The sequence below is a fragment of the Cebus imitator genome, unplaced genomic scaffold, assembly GCF_001604975.1.
Source record: "Cebus imitator isolate Cc_AM_T3 unplaced genomic scaffold, Cebus_imitator-1.0 Scaffold45, whole genome shotgun sequence".
NCBI lineage: Eukaryota > Metazoa > Chordata > Mammalia > Primates > Cebidae > Cebus > Cebus imitator.
Genome location: NW_016107360.1, coordinates 381270 through 406723, shown reverse-complemented (window position 1 = coordinate 406723; position 25454 = coordinate 381270). Strand labels below are relative to the sequence as shown.

The window sequence follows — 25454 nt, the reverse complement described above, 5'->3', positions numbered from 1 at the left end:
TTTATAATTTATTCTCAGGTCTATTTTCAGGGGTAGTACAAAGACTAGATTTTTGTATTAAAGTTTGTATAATTCTGGAATGTAAAATGATTTTGTGATAAGCCTCACTATTTTTAGTTCAACCTCTGGAATTTTCTAAGAAGTGCTTTATTAATGGAACAGAGATTAAGAATTCTAAAGGCTTCTATGTTTTTGATATCTTTAACCTCAAAGTAGTCGTTACGTGCTTTGCTTTCTTTGAGAAAATCATCAGTATTAATCATAAGTTTGGAAAGAATTTTGTGCTTTGTGAAAAAATGATTTTTCAATATTTCGTGTGCCTTTCCTCCTCTCATTGAGTTTTGGGTTACTAGAATAACACTGGGATTGAGGAGGTTCAATTAATTTATTGGAGCCCTGCTCCTGTAGTTCTATGTTTTTCTATTCTGAACTTCCAAGTCTATGGTACAGGTACAGTCATTACTGGTTTTTCCTTTTTTTGAGACTATCTTAATTACCATCCACAATGAAGATTGATAGTGCAGCATGCTTTTGAAATTGTCAATAGCAATCACATAAAATGCTTCAGCCTAGATCTTAGTGGAGATATTAAGATTTAAACAATGAGAATGAGTAGGCATTTGTTTTAAAGAAATTCAGAAATGCAAACATAGCTGTATTACACAAAACTTGTATTCCATTGTCACATATGATTATGGCATGTTTGCTAAAACTTAGAAATTTGAAACAAAGTCTTAGTGGGATGCAGTTGATATGGATTGTTTACCAAACTTTGAAATATCAAGACCATAAAGAAGAAATTAATTTGAAGTCAGAAATTGATATTTTTGAGTGGACAGAAGTTATAATCAATTTATGTTCTTAATGTATGTGCCCATAACAGCATAATTGCGTCATCGACTAGGTGTTTCCTAGTACCAGGCACCAGAAATAATTTTACGCATTATCTAATCCTTACTAAAATCGCAAAATGTAGTCTTTTACACACATCTCCTACCTTCCTCTTACACATGTCTATTTTTAAAATGACAATATTTTATTCTACAGAAAGATGAATCTTAAAATTGTTACACTAGTTGGAAAATGCAGTAATAGTTGCTGTCACTTCTTACTCAATTTTGAGCAGACAATGCCTAACACAATGAAGTCATCAGTAAATGAAAAGACTCTTCAAGTCCATCTCCTTGCCCTTGATTTGTCCTTTTACGGATGTGTGCTTCATAATAATCTTTTAAAAAGTAAAATCCTTAAAGAAAATTTGACTGCATAGAAATCATTCTTTGGTCTCTTCTCATTTCACACATGCAAAGAGCTGCCAAAGTATCAATATGCTACTTTCAGCATCTGTTCAGATATAGAATTGAAATTGTATAAAAATTTAAAAATTGTATTTCCCTCAATTTAACAAATATTGAATGCCTGTCAGGTTTCTTATATCTGTAGTTATTAAATATGTTACCTTATTTAATATCACCTTTGTAAAGGTGAGAGATTGCTTAATTGTAAAACCAGTGAGGCATGCAGATAAGAATAGTGTTTGTGTGGGTTTGGGTTTTTGAAATAGTTGTATGTCAGAAATATCAAAGTTTCTGGGTAATGGGCAACTGAACACAACTCTCTTCTCAGTGAACTCGCCATCCTCACCATCCTCCAATTGCCACATAGAAGATTAAAGAAAAATGCAAAAATAGTCCCAAATATTCCATTTCAGGTGATTGGCTATAGTAGGATACGTACATACCCTATATATAAACACACACAAATAGTATACATACAGATACATGCACACATATATAGAATCATTTATATAGTTCTACCTGTCTATACTTAAAGATACAGTATCATCTATATATTGTCATATATATCATATATGATATGTATGCGATGTGTTAGTAAATCTATGTAAAAGGGAAGCTCTTCATTATTGTATCTTTTCAGTTTGAAAGTTATTTAATAACTTGCAAACAAAACGTTAACATGAAATATACACTGTATAGGTATAAACAGGTAGAGCTCTCTAAATAGTATCATTAATATATGGTAGATCATAGATTGTTACTATTTATATCTATATAGTATATATGATACAAATGATATGTATGACACTATAAAGTATAAATTTGGTATTATATATATGAAACCATATTTATAAAGGTTCTATATGTGACAGAACTTTTTACAATTCTGACATCATAAAAAAAATCAATGCAGTACCTAAGCAGAGGTTTTTAATCTGGCTGTACATCAGAATCACTTTTGGAACTTTACAAATATATAGGCTAGTATCTTGTTTGATATGCACTACACATTGATATTTGAAAATATAAAAGGAAAACAAAAAGATATTTATGTTGATTGTGATGTGCAACCAGTTGATAACCATTGAATTAGAAATTGATAAAGATTTGGTATGTGGTCTAATCTTTGAATGACTGTAGACAGAGAATTTATCAGTAGGAAGGACATATTGATTGGTTCCATAGACATTGTAAGAAATTGGCCTGTGAGATGCAGACCACTATAGATTGCAAATAACTGGGAATTAGGAGTGATTAGCTGACAATGTAGAAACCAAGACAATAGTAGATCCACCATATTTCTTATGACATTACTTATGAATCTAGAATCTACATCCTTATGTTTTGTTCACTTACGAGAGGTGAACTTTAAAGTCTACTGCTATTAATATAGATTCATAAATTTTTTCTTAATTTTTGGTTTTAGGAGAGGGTACTTTTTAAATCAGTTTCAAACTTAAAAGATACAGAAATAACACAAATAGCTTCCCTGTCTTTTACCTACCTAGATTCAGTACTTAACCAGCTATTTACATGTTGTCTCATTTACTTTATCATTTCTGTTCATGTACTCCCCTCACAACTTTTCTGTCACACTTTCTTCTCCGTCTCCTCCTTCATCTCTTCACCTGTAGCACTGTGAACTACTTAATGGGGTGGTGTTTAAACCACCAAATTTATAGAAATTGTTGCATAGCAATCTAATAAAAACAGTAAAATTCTACATAATCCATAGGTGAAATAAGAAACAATAGAAATTAGATGTTTCTAATGATACGATTGTAAACAAAAGCAAATAAAAAGAAATGACATCTTTTAAACTAAATGTGAAGTAATTTAAATTGAGTGAAAATATCACATTGTTTGAGATACAACTAAAACTGTTACTAGAGGAAAATTTAGAGACTTAAATGTAAATAGTAGAAAAAAGGAAGAGAGTCAGCAACTTAGACATTTTTAAAAAGAAAAGCAGCAAATGAAACTGAAAGATAGTGGAAGGAAGAAAATACTGAAAAATTTTAAGATAGGAATATGGGGATTAAGAAAAAATTTCAGACTTCAGCTCATGGTTGAACTTCATATCATGAAAATAAGAGGTCACCATACCTTGAATCAGGGTACCTTCTGATTTGCCTGCTGTAGAGCAGGACTTAATATCTTTTGAGAGAATGTATCCAGGGCTTCCAGAGGTGACTATCACTGTGTCACATAGTTCATAAATTTTAAATCAGACCATCTCAGCTCTTCCAGATGTTAAGAAAATTATTTCAGCTGTTTTTTACTTGTTATTGCTGTAGTCAGAACAGGAAGTTAATTTTAATGAATTGAAAATCTAGAGGAATGCCAAGGAACATGATGTACTTAACCAGGGCACTGGATGGCACAGTAAGTCTGTGCATAGGGAATAACCTGTAGCCTAAAGAGTGAATCTGTTTGAGAAGGAATTTGTTAGGTTCTGGGAGACTCGTTATAAACATGGAAAGATTGAATTGTTGAACTTGAAATGGTAGTCACCTCTAGTTACTCCCTACTGAATGCATCCTAAAATATCTTATTTCTGTTAGTTGCACAATGGCTGCTTCTTCACCCACAAAGTGTTTAATGGATAGATTTATGGACTGGGGTCGTAAACTGGATCAAGGCCATCTTAGTGTGGACACAGATTAATCCACTTGGGCTAAAGTCAGAACCTTCCTATTTTTGGTCAACAGCTAAGAACATCAGGTAAGTTTAGGTTTCAGCATCCTAGGGCCTTGTTATATGTTTTGTTTGAAACGTAATTTTTTTTTTAATTTCAGAGAAAATTTCCCAAGAGATTTGTGTAGTTACAGAGGAAGATAACAAATATGTAAGTCATCTTCTTGAAGAAGTGCTAAAAAGTGAATTAAATGTAAGTATTCAAAGACTGAATTTGATAAACTTTGATTGCCACTTTTATAGTATAAATATATCTTTCTCAAAAAAACAGAAAAATCTTTTAATCGTAACGTTCTTGTTATTTTGCCTCGATGAAATTCTTTGGTCTCGCAGCAGTTACTAATCCGAAACATATTCCATCCCTCTTTTCATTCCTGTCATGGATTTTCTTCCAGTCTCCATGTCCTTTAGGAAGCCCTGCCTGATGCCTGTACTCCCCAGTGTAAGGCTGAGACTTGTCTTAAGAGGCATAGTGGCCAGCACGTGCTAGATGCTTAGTAAAGTTTGTAGACTCTATGAAGACTAGAGACAGATTAAGTAGAGGAAGGGGGAAAAAAAGAGACATGATGACAAAAGGTGAGATAATCATGATATTGAAAAAGTGAGTGAATGTGAAGTGACCCACTTCCTAGTTAAATTCATGTCTAATATTGGGGCTAGTAAAAAAGAAGATGAAATAAGTATGAGGATATCTGTAGGAACTATTTATATTTTACCACTAAGCTCTGCCATTAGTCATTTTTATGACAACTTTCAAGTATTTTGTTTGCCAAACTTAATTTTGTATATTTTAAATAATTTCCCTGCTTTCATTAAAATGTATAACTTCTAATCAGAGTTTACGAACAACATGTGACTTTTTTTTTTTTTTTACGGAGCCTTGCTCTGTTGCCAGGCTGGAGTGCAGTGGTGCTGACCTTGGCTCATTGCAACCTTCAACTCCCTGGTTCAAGTGATTGTCCTGCCTCAGCCTTCTGAGTAGCTAGGATTACAGGCACAGCAGCCATACCCAGATAATTTTTGTATTTTTAGTAGAGACGAGGTTTTGCCATGTTAACCAGGGTGGTCTTGATTTTCTGACCTTGTGGTCTGCCTGCCTAAACCTCCGAAAGTGCTGGGAATTATAGGCATGAGCCATGGCAGCCGGCGTGATGACCTTTTAATAACATACATAATTCTCATCAAAAGCAGAGGGTGAAAGTTCATTTTAGCTATGTAACTTTTTTTTTTTTTTGAGAGAAAGTCTCGCTCTGTCACTAGGCTGGAGTGCAGTGGAACGACCTCGGCCCACTGCAACCTTCACCTCCTGGTTCAAGCAATTCTCCTGCCTCAGCCACCTAAGTAGCTCGGTCTACAGGTGAGCACCACCACACCTATTAGCTTTGTCATTTTCTCATGCTAGCATAGTTGGAAAGAAAACAGGCTCTGATATCAGACTGCTTGCACTTTGGATGTCAGCTCTGTTTCCTAATTACCTTATCTGTAAATTGAAACTGTTAATAATAACTATATTATAAAGTTGCTGGGAGAACTGAATAACATGAATATATTTAAAGCACTTAGAGAAGCATCTGGCATGCAGTAAGTTTTCAATGAATATGAACTATAATTAAACTTTCAATGATAAGTTGACAGGGTTGTGTGACAGTATTACATAGTACAGATTGCTAGTTCCCACACTTCAGTGCTGTACTGAATACATGAGTTGTTAAAATTAACAAATTAGCCAGTGTCTTCTACATCCTCTTCTTTGAAGAATCTAACTTGAATTAGTATGCTTTAACTTAAAGTTTATAGCTGAAAGATGACAGTGAACTTTTTTACTGTATATATTCTTACATTCTTGTCGTGAACTACTATACCTTCTCCCTCAAACCATTATTTATTCTTAGTTGTATAAGTAAATATACATATAATAGTCACCACAAATGCTTATGTTGATAGCTTAATCATTTTGGTTTTCTGGAACTAATCCTCCAATAGATGCTCTTGTGAGGGCTCATGGGCACAGTATTCCCAAGTTCTTCCATGTGAATAAAATTAATCTTTTGCTCAAAAACTTCAAGATGGTTTTGGCTAGATTAAAAACCATCTTGATTCAACAATTTTTTGTTGAGCATCTTTGATATGCCAGTCGGTTTTGTCATAAAGCATTTTGGTCAAATGTGGTGAACATCTGACTTTCTTCATCTTACAAGTGACTTAGTCTTTTTGCCTGGATGCTCAACTAATTCTTTTCCTTTAAAGTCCTTTTGTTTTACTACAGTTTTCTTAATTATGGTCCTTTTGGTTGATACTGCTAGGTACATAGTGGATTCTTCTGGGTAGTTCCAAATCTTGTTATTTGGCATTATTTTCTTTAGTATTTTCTGTTTTGTTAATTTACTTTTCTTCAGGGGTTCCTGTTGGATGAAGCTTACATGTTATTTGGGCATCTATAGCTGTTACTTTCTCTTGAGTTTTTCTAATCTCTTAATTTCTTCTTTATTTTCTTACTTCCTGTCTTTTCCTTCTCTTGAGGCATTACCATTTGTGTTTTTTTAAATTTAGTCTTCATTTCTGAAATATTTTTTACATTTTTTTCTCTTCTCATCACCTTGTTTCCAAGTTACTCCAAGTCTGACTTTTCTAGTTCCTTTATTTTCTTAATTTCTATTAGCTTATTAAATACTGGGTTATTGTCTTCATTTATTTTATGACTGGTCTTTCTTAAGTGCTTGAGTTTCCTGTATGGACATTATTTTGCTCTTTATTCTTTCTTTGCTTTCCTTTTCTTTTTTGACACAGGATCTTGCTCTGTCACCCATGCTGGAGTGCACTGGCATTATCATGGCTGTCTGCAGCCTTGGCCTCCTAGGCTCAAGCGATCCTCACACCTCATCTTCCTGAGTAGCTGAGACCACAGGCACACACTGCCATGCCCAGCTATTTTCTTTTTTGTGGAGACAGGAGTCTCCATTTATTGCGCACGCTGGTCTCAAACTCCTGGCCTCAAGTGATCCTCTCACCTTGGCTACAAGGATGGCTGCTGCACCTAGTCCTATTGTTGCTTTTAAAGTAGAAGAGTTTTATTTAGTTTAGGAGGAAGGGATGGGTCAAAATAACACTTCTGTGGCCCTCTTTTGCCTGCACTTCCTCTTTCCTTTATTCCTAGTACACCTCTCTTGGTCCATCTAGACTTCTCAGGCTGGTCCTTTAACATACTAGGGTGCTTCTCTTTATTGGTTTTGAGTGTCCTTTGGGCCCAGACCCTCAGTTATCTCTAGCAGAGAACCTTCATGTAGTTCCTTTGTTTTCAACTTTGAATTAAAGCCTACAAAGGCTTCTCCTAGTTTCTGTTGCTATTCCCAGAATGGAATGGCCAGCTGAAGTCTCCAGAAAGTACCTGATGATGATTCTCTTTTCTGTCTTTTTTGGTTTACTTTCATTTTCTTCTACAGTTTTTTAAACTGTTTGTGTCTTTATGTGTGCTACCAATTTACCCTTGCCCACTGATACTGTTTTTTTTTTTTTTTCCTCTTTGGTTGTTTTTAGACACTGCCTCACTCTGTTGCTCAGACTAGAGTGCGGTGTCATCATCTCAGCTCACTGCAACTCTGCCTCCCAGGTTCAAGCGATTCTTGTGCCTCAGCCTCCCAAATACTGGTTTTATAGTAGATAATGTCTGTAGGTCTTTTGTTTTTATATCCTCCTTGCTTTTGTCTGTTTTTATGAAGGGTGTGCAGAGATTCAAAGACTAAAATCACATTTCTAGCTTTCTAGAATCTTTTTCCCCTTGATTCTTTGTATGCTCTCCTGGCCATTTATAATTTTTAAAGAGCACTTAAATTTCTCTTTTAATTTCAAGTATTTAATTCATCTATAAATATAGATATAGCAAATTTAGAATTTTTAAAAATTAGATTTGACTTGAACTTACAGATTTCTTTCATATACTAGACAAAACTAAAAAGTATTCATATATTCAAAAGTAAGAAAATCACCATTCCTCAAAAACCTTTTGTAAAGTTTATTCTCTGTAGGTTTATTGCCGAGTTAAAAATGAGGAAACTGAGGCCAGCACAAGAAAATTAGATGCCAATTTATTCAGCTCCTGGGTGAGGTTCTGTGGTCCTGGGGAGAGGGACCAGGGAAGTCGCGCCTGACTCCTCTCAGGAGTGGGGTTTTATAGGGAGTGAAGGCGTTTGATTGGATTTGGAGAAACAGGATGTGGACAGGGTGAGCTGCTATTGGTAGGTAGGTGGGATTTCCAGTGAGCGGGATAAGTGCTGAGTGCAGAGGGGATTTCCAAGGCGGGCTAGGTGCCGAGTGCAGAAGGGATTTCCAAGGCAGAGCTAGATGATGGGTATATTCTGATAATGTAATTTTCAAGCGGGGAGGGAGATGGGCGTGTTCGAACTCCTGGTGAGGCAACCGGCCTTACACCTTTTAATTGTAATATCCTCCTTTTTGAAGATATGTTAGACTTTTTATTTATTTTTAATGAACTAATGTAGAACTTTCTAAAACTGAACTTTGATGTCCTGTTACTTAGAGAATCTTGGTTGACCTTGAAAGGAAATATCATTCCTGCTAAGCCCTTCCTGGCTTCTAAATTTGGTTAAAAAGAATGAAAAGTTTAATAAAACCTGTATGCCTCACAAACCTAAGAGAATGCCTCCCCTTAGAAACAGCCACAACACTAATTATGGAGTGCCAGGGGTTGTACTGAAATGGGTAGTTCCTTTGACACCTTTGCGGGCCTCACTAAGGAGTTGGTGCATTTACTCAGCCCAGAGCTCTCAGCCCCTAGTGGGATGGCCACACAGGTGAGCAAATACAGAGGCCAGGACAAGTCGTTCTGGGTGCTGGCAGTAATAGAACTTCCTGTGGTGCCATGGCAGCATAGAGCAAAGGTATCCATGACCTCTGGAGCCCCAGAGGACGTTTGTTACGTTGTGCTCTTTCATCTTTCCTGTCTACTATTGCGAGACCAGCTCCCAATATCTCAACGTGGATTCAGTGTCTCTCAAAGTGATCAAGTGGTTGTTGAAAAGAAAGACAGACAAGGAAATATTTTTCCTTAAAGTTGGGCCCATGGGAGACACCACCTAATGCCGCTCCATGTGTGTCTGCCAGTAAAGCCTGGGATTTTTATGGGTACAGGATGGGAGGCAGGGTGGGCCAAAAAGCAACATTCTAGTGAACAAACAGGAATGCATGTTCTCACTTTGCGCCACCGTACCAGGCTTGAGGGTGTGGCCCTCACCAGGGACTGCCTTCTTCTACCCTGTATTTCCCTGCCTCCTGTCTGTATCAGTACTATGCAGTACTTTTCTCTTTAAAATAACCCTGTGATGTCCCCCTTTATTTTACAAATGGAAATAGGAAACCTTGAAGTTTGATTTGCCTAAGATCATGTAACTAGTGAATATAGATGTTAGTTGAGTCAAAGTGGTCTCTTAATAATCCAAGGAAGGTGAGATATAAGACTGAGATTTTTAAGTTTGACAAAGGGCTGATAACTAATGTGTGAAAGACATCCCCTTGGGAAAGGATTTATCTAGTTTTGTATACTTTTTCTCTTCCCTTATAAAGGTAAATTTATCTTATGACATTTTCCAGCTTATAACTTACACAAAATGCAATGTATTCTAACATTTTCACCTCTCAGAGCTTTTATCCTACTTTGAAAAGAATGTGTAGAAGGATGAAGTCACCACTATTGAAATCCTGGCATATGTAGGGCAGATCAGTGTGGGTGTGGAGCTGCTCAACACACAATGGGAGGCTTGTTTTGTTAACATGAAAAGAAAAAATGTTTTCCTTTGAAATTAAGGGAAAAGATTGGGTATGTTTATTGTAATTATCTGTACTAGAATTTTGCAACATACCTTGCAGGTGAACCAAACATCTAACTTTAATGTAATGACACACACCAAATACCTGGAAGAGGTTGTTAAAAAGTTAAGTAAAGAGCTAACATGGGAGAGGCACCTCTCCTCCTCCCCCCATACACTGGCCTTTTCATTGATACTTAAAGGACAAGGTTTTGTTATCAGTCTTTTATTTTCTTCCTTCATTTGCCTAAGAATTTTGAAGTGTTTCACAGACCTTACCAGGTTTGGAGATAGAGGTATCCAGAGATAGATCATGGTGGTAGACAGTTGCAAAGGGACCTCTCTCACTTATTCCCACTTCTCAGTAAATATCGGAAAATACTTTCTATTATACTGAAGATAGTAAAGAATTTATAAGTAGGAAGAGATGGTTAGTCTTTTATACCTTAATTATCTAACTTACCAAATAATAAATGCCTATCATGATATAGTCACTAGATATAGGGAGTTGAACTGAGCAAGTTTGATTTCCTAGTTCCAAGGAGTATATTGTCCAGTTGGGGGTTGAAAAGTAAACAAATGCAAATTAAAATGTCAAATCGTGATGAATATTCTAAGGAAAACCTAACTGTGCGTATTTATGTAAGCACAGCCAGGGAAAGTGACTTAGACTGGGAATGTAAGGCGGTAAGTGAAATCTCTTAGCAGAGGTGGTATTTAACTAAGCCTTTAAAGGTAATAAAGAATTACCTATTTAAAGAACAAACCAGAAGTAACAGTATGTGAAAGCCACATCGAGTGCTTCATTGGGGCACAGAAAGAAAGCCTCTGTGGTTGACGAAGCAAATGGAGTGGAGGTGGGAGTAGCAGGAGACAAGGAAACAGCTGGTGACAGACCCAGAGACAGCCTTGTAGGCTTTTTACGTTGAGTTTACCAGTTCTGTTACCATTGCTACTATTACCACTTACATAATGTTTTAAAAGGAAAATGAAGAAAAGACTCTATTTGGAAATGACATGACCCAGTTTACCTTTGCAAGAAGATTATGCTGGCTGCTGCCGCTTAAAAGTACAGTTCCGCTCTCTTCCTCGGCGCTGCCTACGGAGGTAGCAGCGATCTGCTCCTCGGTGAGGAAGCTGACACTCCGCTTCAAGCAGATAATCAAGGCATCATGGCCGCCCTTAGACCCCTTGTGAAACCCAAGATCGTCAAAAAGAGAACCAAGAAGTTCATCCAGCACCAGTCAGACCGATATGTCAAAATTAAGCGTAACTGGCGGAAACCCAGAGGTATTGACAACAGGGTTCGTAGAAGGTTCAAGGGCCAGATCTTGATGCCTAACATTGGTTATGGGAGCAACAAGAAAACAAAGCACATGCTGCCCAGTGGCTTCCGGAAGTTCCTGGTCCACAACGTCAAGGAGCTGGAAGTGGTGCTGATGTGCAACAAATCTTACTGTGCTGAGATTGCTCACAATGTTTCCTCCAAGAACTGCAAAGCCATTGTGGAAAGAGCTGCCCAGCTGGCCATCAGAGTCACCAACCCCAATGCCAGGCTGTGCAGTGAAGAAAATGAGTAGACAGCTTATGTGCACATTTTGTGTTTAAATAAAACTGGCATCTTCCTTTAAAAAAAAAAAAAAAAAGTACAGTTCCACAGAGGAACACCTCTGCAGTATTTGTGTTCATACATCACGTTACCTCAAAACACATAATAAGCATGTTCAACCCAGTATTCATTCCTATAATAAAAGAAATGGAACTCCGAAAGAATGCTGATCTATACTCTGAACAAACAGGGACTGTAGGGGCTTTTCATGTATTTTGGTTATCCACTTCTTGTTTCCTGGAGCACATAATTTAATTATTGTTTTGAGTGATCACAAATGACAAGCAGGGTGTAACTGAAAATCATGATTAAAGCATGCTTTGATTTTGTTGAGACTGTTCTGTGATACTTAGTTTTTTTGGGGGGGTTTTTTTGTTTTGTTTTGTTTTTTTCTCTTATGTCCTCAAAGTTGTGTCCAGTGTGTGGATCTGTGCCTTTTGTTATAGATCTTGGTAAATTCACTGTATGACATATTAGTCAAACAAAACATCAAAAATAGCACATGCAATAAAGAAAAGCAGAGAGAAGATAAACAGAGCAAATTAAGCCACAGCAGTATCCTAAGAACTATCCAAAACAGTTATTTTATGCTTATTTTCATATGTATTAAATTTTAGTCTGAATATACAGGCTTTTTTGGTTTTTGCGTCTGAATACTGTATATTTAATAACAATGAAATAACACTGGAAAGCTGCTTTTTTCTCTTGCACTTCTGACTCTGAACAGTGCCACATTAATGTGGTGCATGCATGTGTATACAAGAATACAGAAACTAACCAAAAACCATCTCATTAAATCCATTTGGTTTATTTGGTATGGTAGCCAGATTTCCTGAGCAATTCTCCAGAGGTAGAAAGTCCAAAATGATGGACCACCTAGTTGCATAAGATGGTATGAATTATATTCGTGTTGTATTTAATAAAATTAATAATTTATATTAATAATGGATTGTCAAGGTTTTAAAAGGTTAATTGAGGGAGCTAGGATAATTTGCTTGAAATGTTGTTTTCTCTATTTTTTTCTTAGTGTATTACACATATCTTTTTCATTTTTATATTCTTGAAATACAGGAACCTGTTGACATATTACTCTCCCAAAAGGAATCAGGTGGTTAATCTGTAAAAAAAAAAAATGGTCTTTTGCACCTTGTCCACTTAGAGTTGAGGTCATTGCTTATAAGTTCTGGACAACCATTATACTAAGCTTAAGAAATAAAAATAAAAACAGAAACAAGCCACCATCAAATTTGGGGCATGTATTCCTATAGTCAAATCTTACCCTTTAACTCAGGAAATTTTTTTATTTTATGCATAAATATGTCTAGAAGGAAAATCCATATAAAAGTTGGCAATGTTTTGTATGTAGATTATAGTTAACCTTCAACAATTGATTTTGAAGAATGCTGTATATTAACTTGCTTATGTTTAAATTGAGATGTAGTTTCAGAACTCTGATTTCACTTCATTTTATTAATTTTTTGACTCGAATTACAGGTTACATGATGTTTGCAAAGCATCACTTTATGCTTATGTTATTCCTAATAATTGAGTTTGGAAATGGATTTTATGTCAAGTATTTGCACTGCAGTATAGTTTTACTTTATAGTGCCACAAAGTAGATTATTCTGTTGTTCTAGTAGATTTAGTTAAACAATGGTTCCAAGGTTTTGGTGGTTCTGGGACAACTGAATTAAATACACCACTTTGAGCTTATAACCACAGAAAATTATTCATGTTATCTTGTTACCTGAAAACTTTTTTTCCAAGGCCTACAACTAAGTACTTGGGTTTAAAAAAGTCTTTATCCTTCTCTCTTACATTGGGCACCATATACCTGAAATGACTATTTAGTATATGAGAGTAAAAGAAAGTCTGCACCCCTTGATTTGTTATTTAAGATCTTCTGCAATCTATAGTGAACTTTTTTGTCACAGTGCTATTGCTCTTCTGGCTCAACATGTCTTCAAACAATGTAGTCTTCTACCTCTTTTGCACTTACTTTACTGGATTGCCTGCCTTCTCTATTTAAATAGTCAATTTTATGTTTTAAGCCTTAGTTGATGACTCTTTGCATGAAGTTGTCCCCAATCTTTTTTTTTTTTTTTTATTATTGTTGTTGGATCTCTTAAATTATTCACTAGTAGTTGTATCAATCTGCATATCCTGGTAATGATCTGTTTGCACATCTGTTTCACTATCTCTTATCATGCAACCCTCACACAGTGCTGTGGAGATAGAAGAAGCCAGATAAATAGTTGTGGTTAAAGATGAGAGCATGATGAACCAGCAAGCTTCTGGAGTACTTCTCTACCTGGCCAACAGCCAAATGTATTGCTGGAGATAAAGAGGTAGCCTCTGGGTATCCATCAATCATGTTAACAGTTGAGAAGAGTTTAATACATAAAGTATACCCAAGACGTTTGAACTGATTTTCTAACCAGAAGAAAAACCTATGTTCATAAAAGGAGGGAAGAATAGGTGCTGGCAACAGATGTTGCAGAGATTAGATGAAGTGGAGTTAGCAACAGTGATGAAATCGGTGGTGATCAACCTTCTGTCAGGAAAGAAAGATAGTGTTGGAGAAATGAACACTGCAGAAGGGACTTTCTAGTGGAGTGAAGAAGATAACTCATAAGCAATATTTTAAAATCGTATTCTGTAGAATCTGCAGTAAGATTCTATATTGATATTTTAATCTGTTTTTTCTATATTGTCTAGAAATGTACTGCTTAAGAAATATTCTAAGATTTAGACATGGTTCTCAAAAAGTCACAATTTAGTTTTTGTTCAAAATGTAATTTATCCTTAGTATTTTTTAAATACTTTGAACCTATAAGCTAAACAATGTGTATTCAGCAGGTTACTAATAAGCCATAATGGGAAAGTTGTATGAGAGGGAAATTTTACATATAAATATTGCAAGTATATTTCTCATACTCAAGGAATGTACATTAATGAAAAAGTTTGCTTACTATAAAAGGTTTGATGCAATATAATGGCAAGTTTCAAGTTGAACGAATACTGGGGTGATGTTTGAATAGTCCTTAAAAGGCTATCGCATGATTTTCTTGGGATTACATGTGAAAGAACTCTTCAGTAAGCTATTTATACATATTATAGCTAATTTGATTTCTTTATTTTCTATCATTTTGTAAAAACCAGGTGGGAAATTGAGGTTGTTGAGAATCTTTTTGATATTTCTTACCTAGACATTTTGAGAACATTTCTCATGTTGGTGGTATAATGTCAATCAGAATCATGTCGTTTAAGTGATTGTTATTTTTTCATCACATGATTTTAATATGGAAACAGGATGCAATTATACTTCTATATACAGTTGTCCCTCAATATATATGGGTGTTCCAGGACCTACCTTTCTGCCCTACAAATACTACTTTGTGAGTGCTCTAATCCCTTCCATAAAATGAAATAGTATTTACATATTACCTATGTACATCCTCCTGTGTATGTTAAATTATCTTTAGATTACTTACAGTCCCTAATACAATATAAATGCTATATAGTTACAGTGTATTTTTGTAAGTTTTTATTTTTGTTTACTTTTATGTTTTTCAAATGTTTTTGACCCATGCTTGAATCCTTAGCTGTGGAACCAACAGATTCTGAAAGTAGACTGTGCATTTAGGCAGCGTCTCTACTAGGAAAAATAAAAACTTTATGCATGTAAATTAAATTGTGTTGTAAACTTAGAATTTGAAGAAAAAAAGTTGAATTAATGAATTGTTTAGTTTTAGTCACTTACGTTTGCAATGGATTTGGCTTAGTAACGTTACAGTTGTCTTTCATTTGCCAGATGGGGACATATTCCTCAGTAACTATCTTCTCAAAATGAGAGAGGGATTTTAGATTAACCTGGATTCAAATGGTAGCACCTTTGTTAGCTCAAAGTGTGATACAAGCACCAGTTGTATCAGTATCAACTAGATGCTTCTTAGAAATGTTTATTCTTAACTTTACCCCATATCTAAAAGAATTAAAATCTGCATTTCTAACAAGATTCTCAGTAATTCCCATGAACATTGAAATTAATAAACACATCTAAAATTTATTTTGTCTTCCCTTTAGGCTATAAACTTCTGGAGGGCAAAAACCTGTCTAGTTCATTGACATGGTCTCAGTATACAATTTAGTGCCTGTCTTGTAGCTATCAATAAATATTTGTCAAATGAATGAAAATATATTAATCCATCAATGGCTAAGACACTCAGTTCTTTCTGAGCTTGTTTTTATTTTCAATTAAGGCAAATAGGATTTGTTCATTTTAACTTGCCAATTCTCAGCTTGCAAATGTTTTATACATTACTAGTAATACAAAGGGATCATTTTACTGTTTGTATCCTTTTCACATATCATTGGTGATTTCTGCTGAGTAGTAAGTACAGAATACGCCTGCCAAACATGAATTATGAGTTAATGCCAGCCGTTTCCCGTCTGCTACATGCTGCCTTTTAGTTATAGTATAATCTGTCAAGAAAGCTCAACAGAAAGAGGAGCAGGATGGTATTTTGTGGATTTACATTTTGTGTATTCACTCTCCAGCTTTGGATGTATAATAAAATGGGGACAGGCACGGTGGTGGCTCACACCTGTAATCCTTTGGGAGGCCAAGGCAGCCAAATCAGGGGTTCGAGACCAGCCTTGCCAACGTGGTGAAACTCCCATCTCTACTGAAAATACAAAAATGAGGCCAGCATGGTGGTGGGTGCCTGTAATCCCAGCTACTTGGGAGGCTGAGGCAGGAAAATTGCTTGAAACTGAGAGGCGGAGTTTGCAGTGAACCAAGGTGGCGCCACTACACTCCAGCACAGGCGACAGAGCAAGACTCAGTCTCAAAAAATTAAAAAAGCGACAACGGGAGCCTTAAATTATATGTGTTAGGTGCTCAGGTTTGTTAGCGTTAGAGCTTGTCATTTTCCATTTCATGGTCTTTGTAGTGCAGCATCAGAACAATAGTTGGCTTTCAAAGTGAGTCTTAACAGTGAGAGAGGGATGCACAAAGGAAGCCTTACCACGGTAATGTCTTCTACTACCACCAACTGCTCAGCATATGTTTAATGCAGTGGGTCAGAAGCACTTCACATTACTTCAAAATCAAATCTGAAGATTGAAATGGGAGGCCACTTCTTAAGTACTTTCTTCCCTGTCCAGAACCCAGAAACATCACAGTTAAGGGAATGTATGTACTGGCAATTAAGATTGTTACTACTTAACTGACTTCCTCCAGAATATATGTTCCTCCCCTGCCCCACTTCCTCCTGGAGTTGACTTTGGGACATGTGGAATTACTTCCCTCTGGGTAAGAGTTTTATGATGTCTCTGACAAGGTAATAGTACCCAGAGTAACACTGATGTCCAGTGTGCTTTAGAGGTTATATATGTGGATCTGGGAGTTCAAACAGATCGGATTCTGAGTGCTTGCCCCTTACTGGCTGTGTAATCTTAGATTATTCAAACTTTTGTGCCTGTGCTGCTTTATCTATAACGTGAGGATGATGATAATACCTGCCCATGCATAGGTGTACTATGCAGTTTTAAAATAATTGTTGAAAGTATTTAGCACAGGTTCTGGCAACTTATAAAGCCTCAATAAATACAATATATTAAATTTAAAGGGGTAATGGTGATATGTTTTAAAGGGTCCTCTAATAGTAGAAGTTAAGAAGTGAGTAAAGTAATAACAGCAAGCATTTAATATAGCATGTGCACTAGGTGGCCCAAAACATGAATGTTACTGGGTCTTTACAGATATTCAAAGATGAATGACTTGAGAGCACACATATTAGACTTTAGACTTTCTGGAACAGTAGTTGTTGGGAGAAGTTCTTGGACTCGGAGGCAGTATCCACTGCATTATGTAGCACTGCAAATGGATCTTCAGGGCTGAATGTTAGACTTCGGTCTTTGTGCTGTGACTTTTAAGTTGTATAGTGAGGGAAACACTGGTCCTTTGACTGGTGTGATAAGAGTCTGGGATCCAACAGCAGCGCAGTGTTTCAGAACCTTGGTTATAGTCCTATTTTGCCTACCCAACATCTAGGATTGGGAGAGTATCAATACGTGCTTTGGTATGATCAGCTAGTTAAGGTTTAAGTCCTATGATGGCAGGTCATGAAGTGGAGGGCCACTGTTAAGATCCACCAGCTTACCATTCATGTAGTTTATATAACCTAGCAGACTGATAACCCAATTTATTAGCTTGCAACTCTACCAGGACTGATTTCTTTAAAGCCTTCCAAGAGGACAAGCTATAGAGAAGACATTTTGGAAAAGTTAACTGTTACCCTTCACATATTAACTTAGCCAATCCTCATATCAATTCTGTGTTGTACTCATTTTACCGATGAGTAAACTGAGCCACAGGGCTTATGTAACTTACCCAAAGTCACACAACAACGATGTCCTGGAGATAGATTCAGACCCAAGGATCTTGGCTCGAGAGCCTATGCTCTTTAAAACAATAAAACAAAAAACTTAAAAGCTTACTCTAAGAAATTAAGTAGTAAATGCTGAATGCTAGATAGAAAAAAGGGATGTTAATTGTTGGCATGTTCACAGAATGGAAAGAAAATGTCTCTCTACAAGTCACTGGTTTATACCAATATTAGTGCCATTGTTTGAATGGTGGATAGGCAAGAAGTTGGCAGATTCAGACTCAGAGATGACCAAGCTAGCATTTTCTGTAAACAGATGATTGACTTTTCAGAAACACATATTTGAACCTCTGACTCATGGGAGTTGAACCAAAACCTTTCAGCCTTAGTTAGGTCATAATGCTTTTTGAAGTGAAAATTTTTTTTGACAATCTGTCTTTATTCCTAATATCCATGCTTTATATAGTATTAATATTGTGAATACACAGATGTTTGCATTTAGTTTATGGCAAGTCTTTCCTAAACTTGTTACGATGTAAGGAAAGTTTCATTTTTTTGTTATTGTTGTACTTTAATTTACTGAACACATTGGAAGGTTGTTGTAAATTTTGTTTAAGTGTCTTTTGAACCAGAATATTTACAGAAGAAGTTCTAGCCAGCAGATTCTTCCATTTGTTGTGTTTGAGTGCAGAAACATCAAGAATGACAACATGTAATGATTGCATAGGATTTTTTATAAACAACCTAATAGCATTGTCTAATGTGGTCTTTGTTGATTAAAGTGTCACAGATACCTTTGCTATATTTAGGTAAAATCTAAGTTTCTTTACTCAAGCATGGAAAATACTGATTGTTTTCTGTTTGGGAGGAAAGCAGTATGACTAAAAGAATTATACTGGACTGGAAACAATTATTAAGAGTCTACATTTCAAGAAGAAAAAAATTTGAGTTTGGCTTTTCAAGAGTACAGAAATACTAATATTTAATAACTTTCATGCAAATGCTGTGTATGCATTTCTATCTTAGTCTGTGGTCATTAGCTGAAGAATGACTTTCTTTGAAGTGCAGTTTTAAATGTATCATGTTACTGAACAAATTTTAATTACGGTAACACTATGTAGCTGGGCAATGTGCTTTCCATATGTCTATATTGTATATTCTAAGAGTGTATATCCTATTAACTGTTAATACAGTTAATAATAAATAAATAATAGCTTTGAAGGAACAAGTAGATATTAAAGTCAATATGGACTGAAGTTGTCATAGGCTTGAATGAGCCCAGTATTTGTGATAATACAGAAAAATATCCTTAGAGTTGAAGAATATTTATGTTGAACAGCAGAATGGGTGGTTAGGATTTGAATAGGTAGAATATAAGTAGACTATGAAGGGCGTTAATGTCAAAGTCACTATTTTAGATGTACTCTAATAGGAATTATACAGATATACATGTAATATATATATATGTCATTGCATCTTCTTAATGAGAAAAATGAAGCTCTTCTAGGAATACTAATCTTATAATACTCTTAATGGTTAGGGAATACTTTCCTTTTTTGTAAAGATATATAACATTAAAATGAAATAATTCCTTAAAGTACTTAAAAATAGTAGTGACAGCCAGGTAAATATGATAAAGGTCATTCACAAAATGTTCCTTCACTGCTTTAAAAACAATAGAAAATTAGCAAAATTACTAACAGTAACCAAACAAATGTGAGAGGCCCCACTTAATGCAAACATTTTTTAAAGTAACAGTCACGAAAGTAAGTGCAGATTACAATCTGGCTAATATGTTCTAAACGCTGCACATGGATCTCCCAGACCTTGTAATGAGGGCAAAAGTTGATTCATTAAGATAATTTTTTTATTTTTAACTTATAAGCCGATTGAGGGGCTGAAATGAGGGTCAAGGAGAATCCTTCAAGTGTAGAAAATGTGTCAATTTCCTGTGGCATCTCATAGAGACAGAGAAAACTATCAGTGCCTGATTTTGTTTTAACACTCTAACTCGTAGAAAATAACCAGGAAAGGTACAATTCGTACTTAAAAAAAAATTATAATGCACATAAGTAAGTAGTAGTAAACCTGAGACCTCTTCCTTCTTCCAAATTACACCTTTATGTTCTGTAGAACTCAGTGAGAATCTGAATTCAAGAAGGTTAAAAATTCAAAACACAACATTGTAACAGACTAACAGTAATTGAATAGGGAACAAAATTAATATGAGAGCAGCACTATTATAGAACTATCTAGTCTCTTAGAGAAACAATATAAGAAGTCAGATAACTCAGGGAAAAGTTGAGATAATTGTACCATATTCCAATAAAAAAAATAAATGATAGCTAAAATAGACTGGGTGTTTAGATGATTAAGGCAGCCAATGTGTGGACAGTTTTCAGATATTAAGTAGAAAATCAAATTCTTCAGACAGCTATAAGAAAGTTTCTTTGAAGTAATTCTTTTTGACCTAAAGGGTGTATTTTCAGGAAAAGCTGAGAAATAACAGCTGGGAATAAAACTTACTGTGCTTGATTTGGAAATGCTCCATGAAGAATAATTGAGGAAGACATAGATGCAAAATCCATAAATAAGCAAAACTTAGGATAGTCTGACCTCTTACATGTCTACAATATTCACCCCAAATATAATGAAGCATTATCTACAAGCATTGGAGATAATGAAGGTGAAATCCAAGAGTATCACCACCAGCCACATTTTCCTCTGGTGATAAGACTAAAAGAAAAAACCTCAAATGTAACAACTGTGAGTACTTGGAAGGGTGGTTGACGGATGGAGAAAAAACTGCCTGACATTGAAATCTAAGAAAATGAATGGTGAATGGCTGAATGACAAATGAAGTATAAGAAGCAGAAGGAAGGCTGGGCGCAGTGGCTCACGCCTGTAATCCCAGTACTTTGGGGGGCTGAGGCGGCTGGATCAGGAGGTCAGGAGTTTAAGACCAGCCTGACCAATATGATGAAACCCTGTTTCTACTAAAAATATAAAAATATATCCAGGTATGATGGTGCAGGCCTCTATTCCCATCTACTCGGGAGGCTGAGGCAGAATCGCTTGAACAGGGAGGCAGAGGTTGTCGTGAGCCAAGATTGTGCCATTGCATTCCAGCCTGGGCAACACAGTGAGGCTCCATCTCAAGAAAAAAAAAAAGGCAAACAAGTAATATTTAAAGATAGTGGCACAGTGATTGCAAATCTGTGAGGGAAAGTATAAACCAAATTTTTATTTCTAGATAAACTATTCTTAAAGAAGCAAAAACTCAAGGAATGTAAAAATGTTAAGGCTTTCGTAAAAAAAAAAAAAAAAAAAAACTCCAAAACAAGCAAGTACTTGCACATAGTTATCTAATAATACAATGAATTAAGAAGAAAAATTTAGAATTGGGGATATTCTGTTAACTCACTTTCCTTGAAGATGGATAGATTATGTCTAAATTATGTCCATTATGGCCACAAAATAGAGTAAGAATCTAATAAACCTTTTAGATTTAAAACCACACGATAGACCAGACCTCAGCTGTGGGCAGAACTTAAAAGTGTGCTATCTCCTCTTACAGAAGGAAGTCAGTGAATACTGACTTAGAAAGGTGTCATTAAGAGGGCAGTGTCTTTATCCTGCCCATAGCATCTTTTCTTAACCTTTAGAAAGTAAACTTCCTGGAAATGAATTATCTGAAGTTTAGCAATTCTTTTGGTTTTACGACATTTGGTTTTCATTCGCTAAAATTACATAACTTAAAATGACATGCATATTATTCCATTTTAATAGAACATTCATACTTTTAGTCTTTCCCTACATTTGTCTTTCCTCCTTACTACATATATTATTGGTAGAGAATTGTTGAAATGATACTTAACTTTCAGAGTTATTACCTCTATGTAGTATTTTTTGATGAGTTTTTAAAGAACTTTCCCACATTGTTCATTTTAAGAACATACACTATTTTCTTGACACAGGATGTTTTTCTTTTAAAAGAACTGGTGGCATAGTTTTGTAATTTTTTTTTTTTTACAACTAAGTATTTGCTAATGGTAAAAACATAAATGTTTCTACCCTCAAAGATCTCAAACTCTGTCCTAAAGAAATTTAACACTTTAATACTAAAAAAACGGAATCAGAATCTCTCTTATGTTCTCATTCTCTATATGCAGAAGGAAATTTTAAAGTAGGATTTTTTTTTTCCGAATTCAGAATTCAGTTGTCCATCTTTGTTGAATTTAAGATCTGATGATACGGTTGCCTTATTTCATATCTGTCAAGTCAGAAATACCCTACTTTCATGCAAGTAACTCAACCTGACACAGTATCATAGAAGTTGGTGGAAGACCTGAGACTACAGGGTCAGAGAAAAGACCATTTATTACAACTATAGCAGTAGCAAGAACAAAAATGTAACACTCGTTTTTTTTTCGGAATTCCAATTTCCATGGAGAAATACAAATAGGGTTAGTTGTTGCTAGGCAGTGGGGTTCTTTAAAAAGAAGCTTGATAGTAGAAAACCCTGGCCTTATATAGGCAAACCAGCCCATCTGCTCCTTAATAGAGAAGTATTGCTCTGAAATGCCATGTAAGCCTAATCCAGGGAGAATGATGTTCCCATCTTAGTGGAAAATCTGTTTTAGGAGGAAATATCTCTATGTTTGCAATTTGTGCAAACATCCTTGCAAAGAAAGCATCGAACAAGTTAGCTGTTAATGCCTTAGAAAATGTTTGAATATATGAGAGACTTTTGAAAAATTGTCCCCCTGTAATATCTAGATGTTACCCCTTGATCAAACTTATTATTGCAGAATGGATACTAGTTTCTTTTTTATTGTAATATTAACATATTGTTGACGACTATGGCCTTTTGGCTTTTTTATTAATGTTTGAACCTTTTGCTCAATAAAAATTTTAAACTGAACTAAAATTTTTAAAATTTAGTAGCTAATTTTGAGAGCAAAGCTAAGACCTTGAAACCTTTATTTCTCTGATTCTCCAGTATTTTGTCAAAATCATAGCAAATTAAGCTACTAAGTAGATAATGTACAGAGTTACAGAGTTTGATGTTCAACTGAGGAACAGCATTGTATTATTTTTAGAACTATAAAATGTAAAGCATTCTAAATGTAATACCAGTACGAATCAGTGAAATGTGATTTCCTATGGAATTAATATAGCAAGGATATCACAGATTCCTTGTCTAGAAATCCTTAAGTTTTTGTTCATATTATTATAATAGAAAAATCCTGAAACAAGCTAATTAGAATATTAAGTTATATGGAATAAAAATCTTTTAAGGAAAGTTTGTGTAACATGTATGCTTTTCTAAATCTAATCTGGGACTACTTGTAGTAGTGAGCTCTGACAGTTTTTTTTAAGGATAGTCTATGCAGTTTAAGTCTTCTCTCACTTATACTGTTGTGATGATTTCTTACTCCTTCCCCACTTCTGGTCATTTCAGGTTTAGTGAAGTCTATTCCTTGAATTAAAACTGTTAGTTAATATGCCTCTGGGTGCCTGTAATTATCCCTGCAACCTTTCCCTTTTAGTCCTTTAACATGTTCTTCAATATTTATTTGTACAAGATAAACCAGACTACTAGCGTGTTCCAGAATATAATCTGTGTGTGTCTACATTTTTTTTCCTATCTGAAACAATTTTCTGTACCCTCGTTAGCTAAAACATACATTATTCATAGTCTAGTTCAAATGACTTCTCGATAACCTGATGAACTTCAGCTTGTATTACTTTTTTAAAAATTTATAATCCTTGGCTTTATGTGCCTCTCCTCTAGCAATTATGTGCTTCTTTGTAACAAAGATGTTTATGTTTGGTCTTTCTAATTTGTGAATTCATTTCTGTTTTTTTCCTACTAGCATGTAAAAGTCGCATCTGAGGCTCTGTGTCATGCTGGCAGAGATCTTCAGCAAATCATCCTAGATCAGTGCTACAATTTTGTTTGTGTGAATGTAAGTCAATTCGAGTGATTCGAAGCACTTGAGGATATGAGCAAATGTAATGTGGAAGAGAACTAATTTGATTCTTAAATATTTATATATGAGATTTTGATGAGTTGTCTTACATGTTTTTGGAGATTTTTATCTTTGAAAGAGGAATAATACTTTTAACAAGCTAAATCCCATAATGAGAACAGTGATACTTTGGACAATATTGTCAGTTTTCTGTTTTGTATCTGATCTAAAGTAGATAATAAGGAAGACAAAGGTTTGACTTAATTGGTAGATGAAATTTTGACATGCATAACTTTATGGGTATCCTTTAAAATTATTTATAAACTGAAAACTAAGCTTGATAAATATTTTGAATGTTATGCAGAATCTCTTCATTTTTTTCCTTGAATTAACTTTTAAGTCATTTAAAAATGTCTTCTGATATCCTTTTAATTTTCTGGTCTTTCAGGTTATGACTTCTGACTTTCAAGAAACCCAGAAGTTACTGAGTATGCTTGAAGAAAGTAATCTTTCCATTTTATATCCTGTTGTTGTTGTTTCAGTAAGTGAAATTAATGCAGATTTTCTGAAATTTATGCTTCCTTCTTTGTAACTAATGTATGTATTTTTAAAAACTTGATCCAATTGAGAGCATTAACTGAAACTCAAAAGAAACTCTTCTTTGTGGATTCCTCTGCTTACTCTCTTGCTATGACTTCTATGACTGAATGCCTTTATTATTGCAATCATTTGGTTGAATTGACAGGTTTGGAAATCTTTTTCAACCCAGCAGCCAGTTTCTTTTTTTTTTTTTCTGCACAAAAAATGGCAAAGTATTCAGCTTAAGTCAACTGGTTGTTTGGATAGTATAAAATAGTTTTATTTAACATATTATCAGAATACTATTAGGGAAGCATTCCAGTTGTTAATGTGAGGAAAAAAACCTAGTAGAAGAAAACTGGTTCTTGGGTTGTTTCATTTTCTGTGTTCCACTGAAAGCAAAAGTAGAACAAACAGCAAATAAAAAAGAATTCCTAGAAGAATGTCCTAGGAAAATTTTGGAGAGATTTTTCCATGAAAATCTAAAAGTATATGTTTAGTGCAGAATTTATTTGATTAGCATGTTAAACTATATAGCAGAGGGAACTATCAGAGAGTAAAGTTGGGAAGGAACAGAATCAGAGCCCAAAGCCCTCTAAATTGGCTGAGGAGCAGAATCTATAGTTAGTAGCATTTCCCTGTGTGAAGGGGTTTCAGACATGAAATTCTCTGAAAAGCTTAGCAACTGCCAAGTTTCTAAAGCTCAGGCCCATCCCATTGTGTGGGAATGTAACTCTTTTCAGGTAAGGTTAATAATAATGAGATAATTTGGAATATAAATAACTTGACTGAGTAATGCAACTAGTAACAAGTTAGCATCTCCAACAAACTGGGAGATATTATTAATTCAGTGGCCTCTTTATTTGGTCATATACCATAAAGGTAACTTTCATAGTTGCATGTGTTTATTGAAACCCAAGGTTCTTATGTAATTGATCTTCATACAACACAGATGCTTCCGTTGAGCTTTTTAGGAACAATATGGAATATATCCATTGTTGGAAGCCTTTGAGGCTCTGTAGGATAGAGGTAAGTTCAGAGTTCTGTGTTTGGCCTTTTATTCCTCTCTCCACATTTACTCGCTT

At 35.2% G+C, this 25454-nt stretch overlaps 2 protein-coding genes across 8 annotated transcripts in view; both read left to right on the top strand.

Annotated features, from left to right (window-relative positions):
* Nucleotides 1-25454, top strand: part of CRPPA (CDP-L-ribitol pyrophosphorylase A) — a 324254-nt gene that overhangs the window by 141808 nt on the left and 156992 nt on the right. For all 7 annotated transcript variants that reach the window (XM_017526901.2, XM_017526899.2, XM_017526900.2 and 4 more), the window contains 3 exons: nucleotides 4097-4188; nucleotides 23695-23787; nucleotides 24239-24331. In XM_017526901.2, the coding sequence (XP_017382390.1) occupies nucleotides 4097-4188; nucleotides 23695-23787; nucleotides 24239-24331 (278 nt within the window). The remainder of the gene's footprint in view (nucleotides 1-4096; nucleotides 4189-23694; nucleotides 23788-24238; nucleotides 24332-25454) is intronic.
* On the top strand, nucleotides 10899-11443 carry LOC108303141 (60S ribosomal protein L32-like). The gene is made up of 2 exons (XM_037737889.1): nucleotides 10899-10942; nucleotides 10982-11443. Exon 2 carries the CDS (start codon nucleotides 10987-10989, stop codon nucleotides 11392-11394), a length of 408 nt encoding a protein of 135 aa, XP_037593817.1. The 5' UTR covers nucleotides 10899-10942; nucleotides 10982-10986; the 3' UTR covers nucleotides 11395-11443.

What these genes read in the sequence shown, in the direction of transcription:
- LOC108303141 (XM_037737889.1), top strand. Translation starts at nt 10,987, where the DNA reads ATGGCCGCCCTTAGACCCCTTGTGAAACCCAAGATCGTCAAAAAGAGA.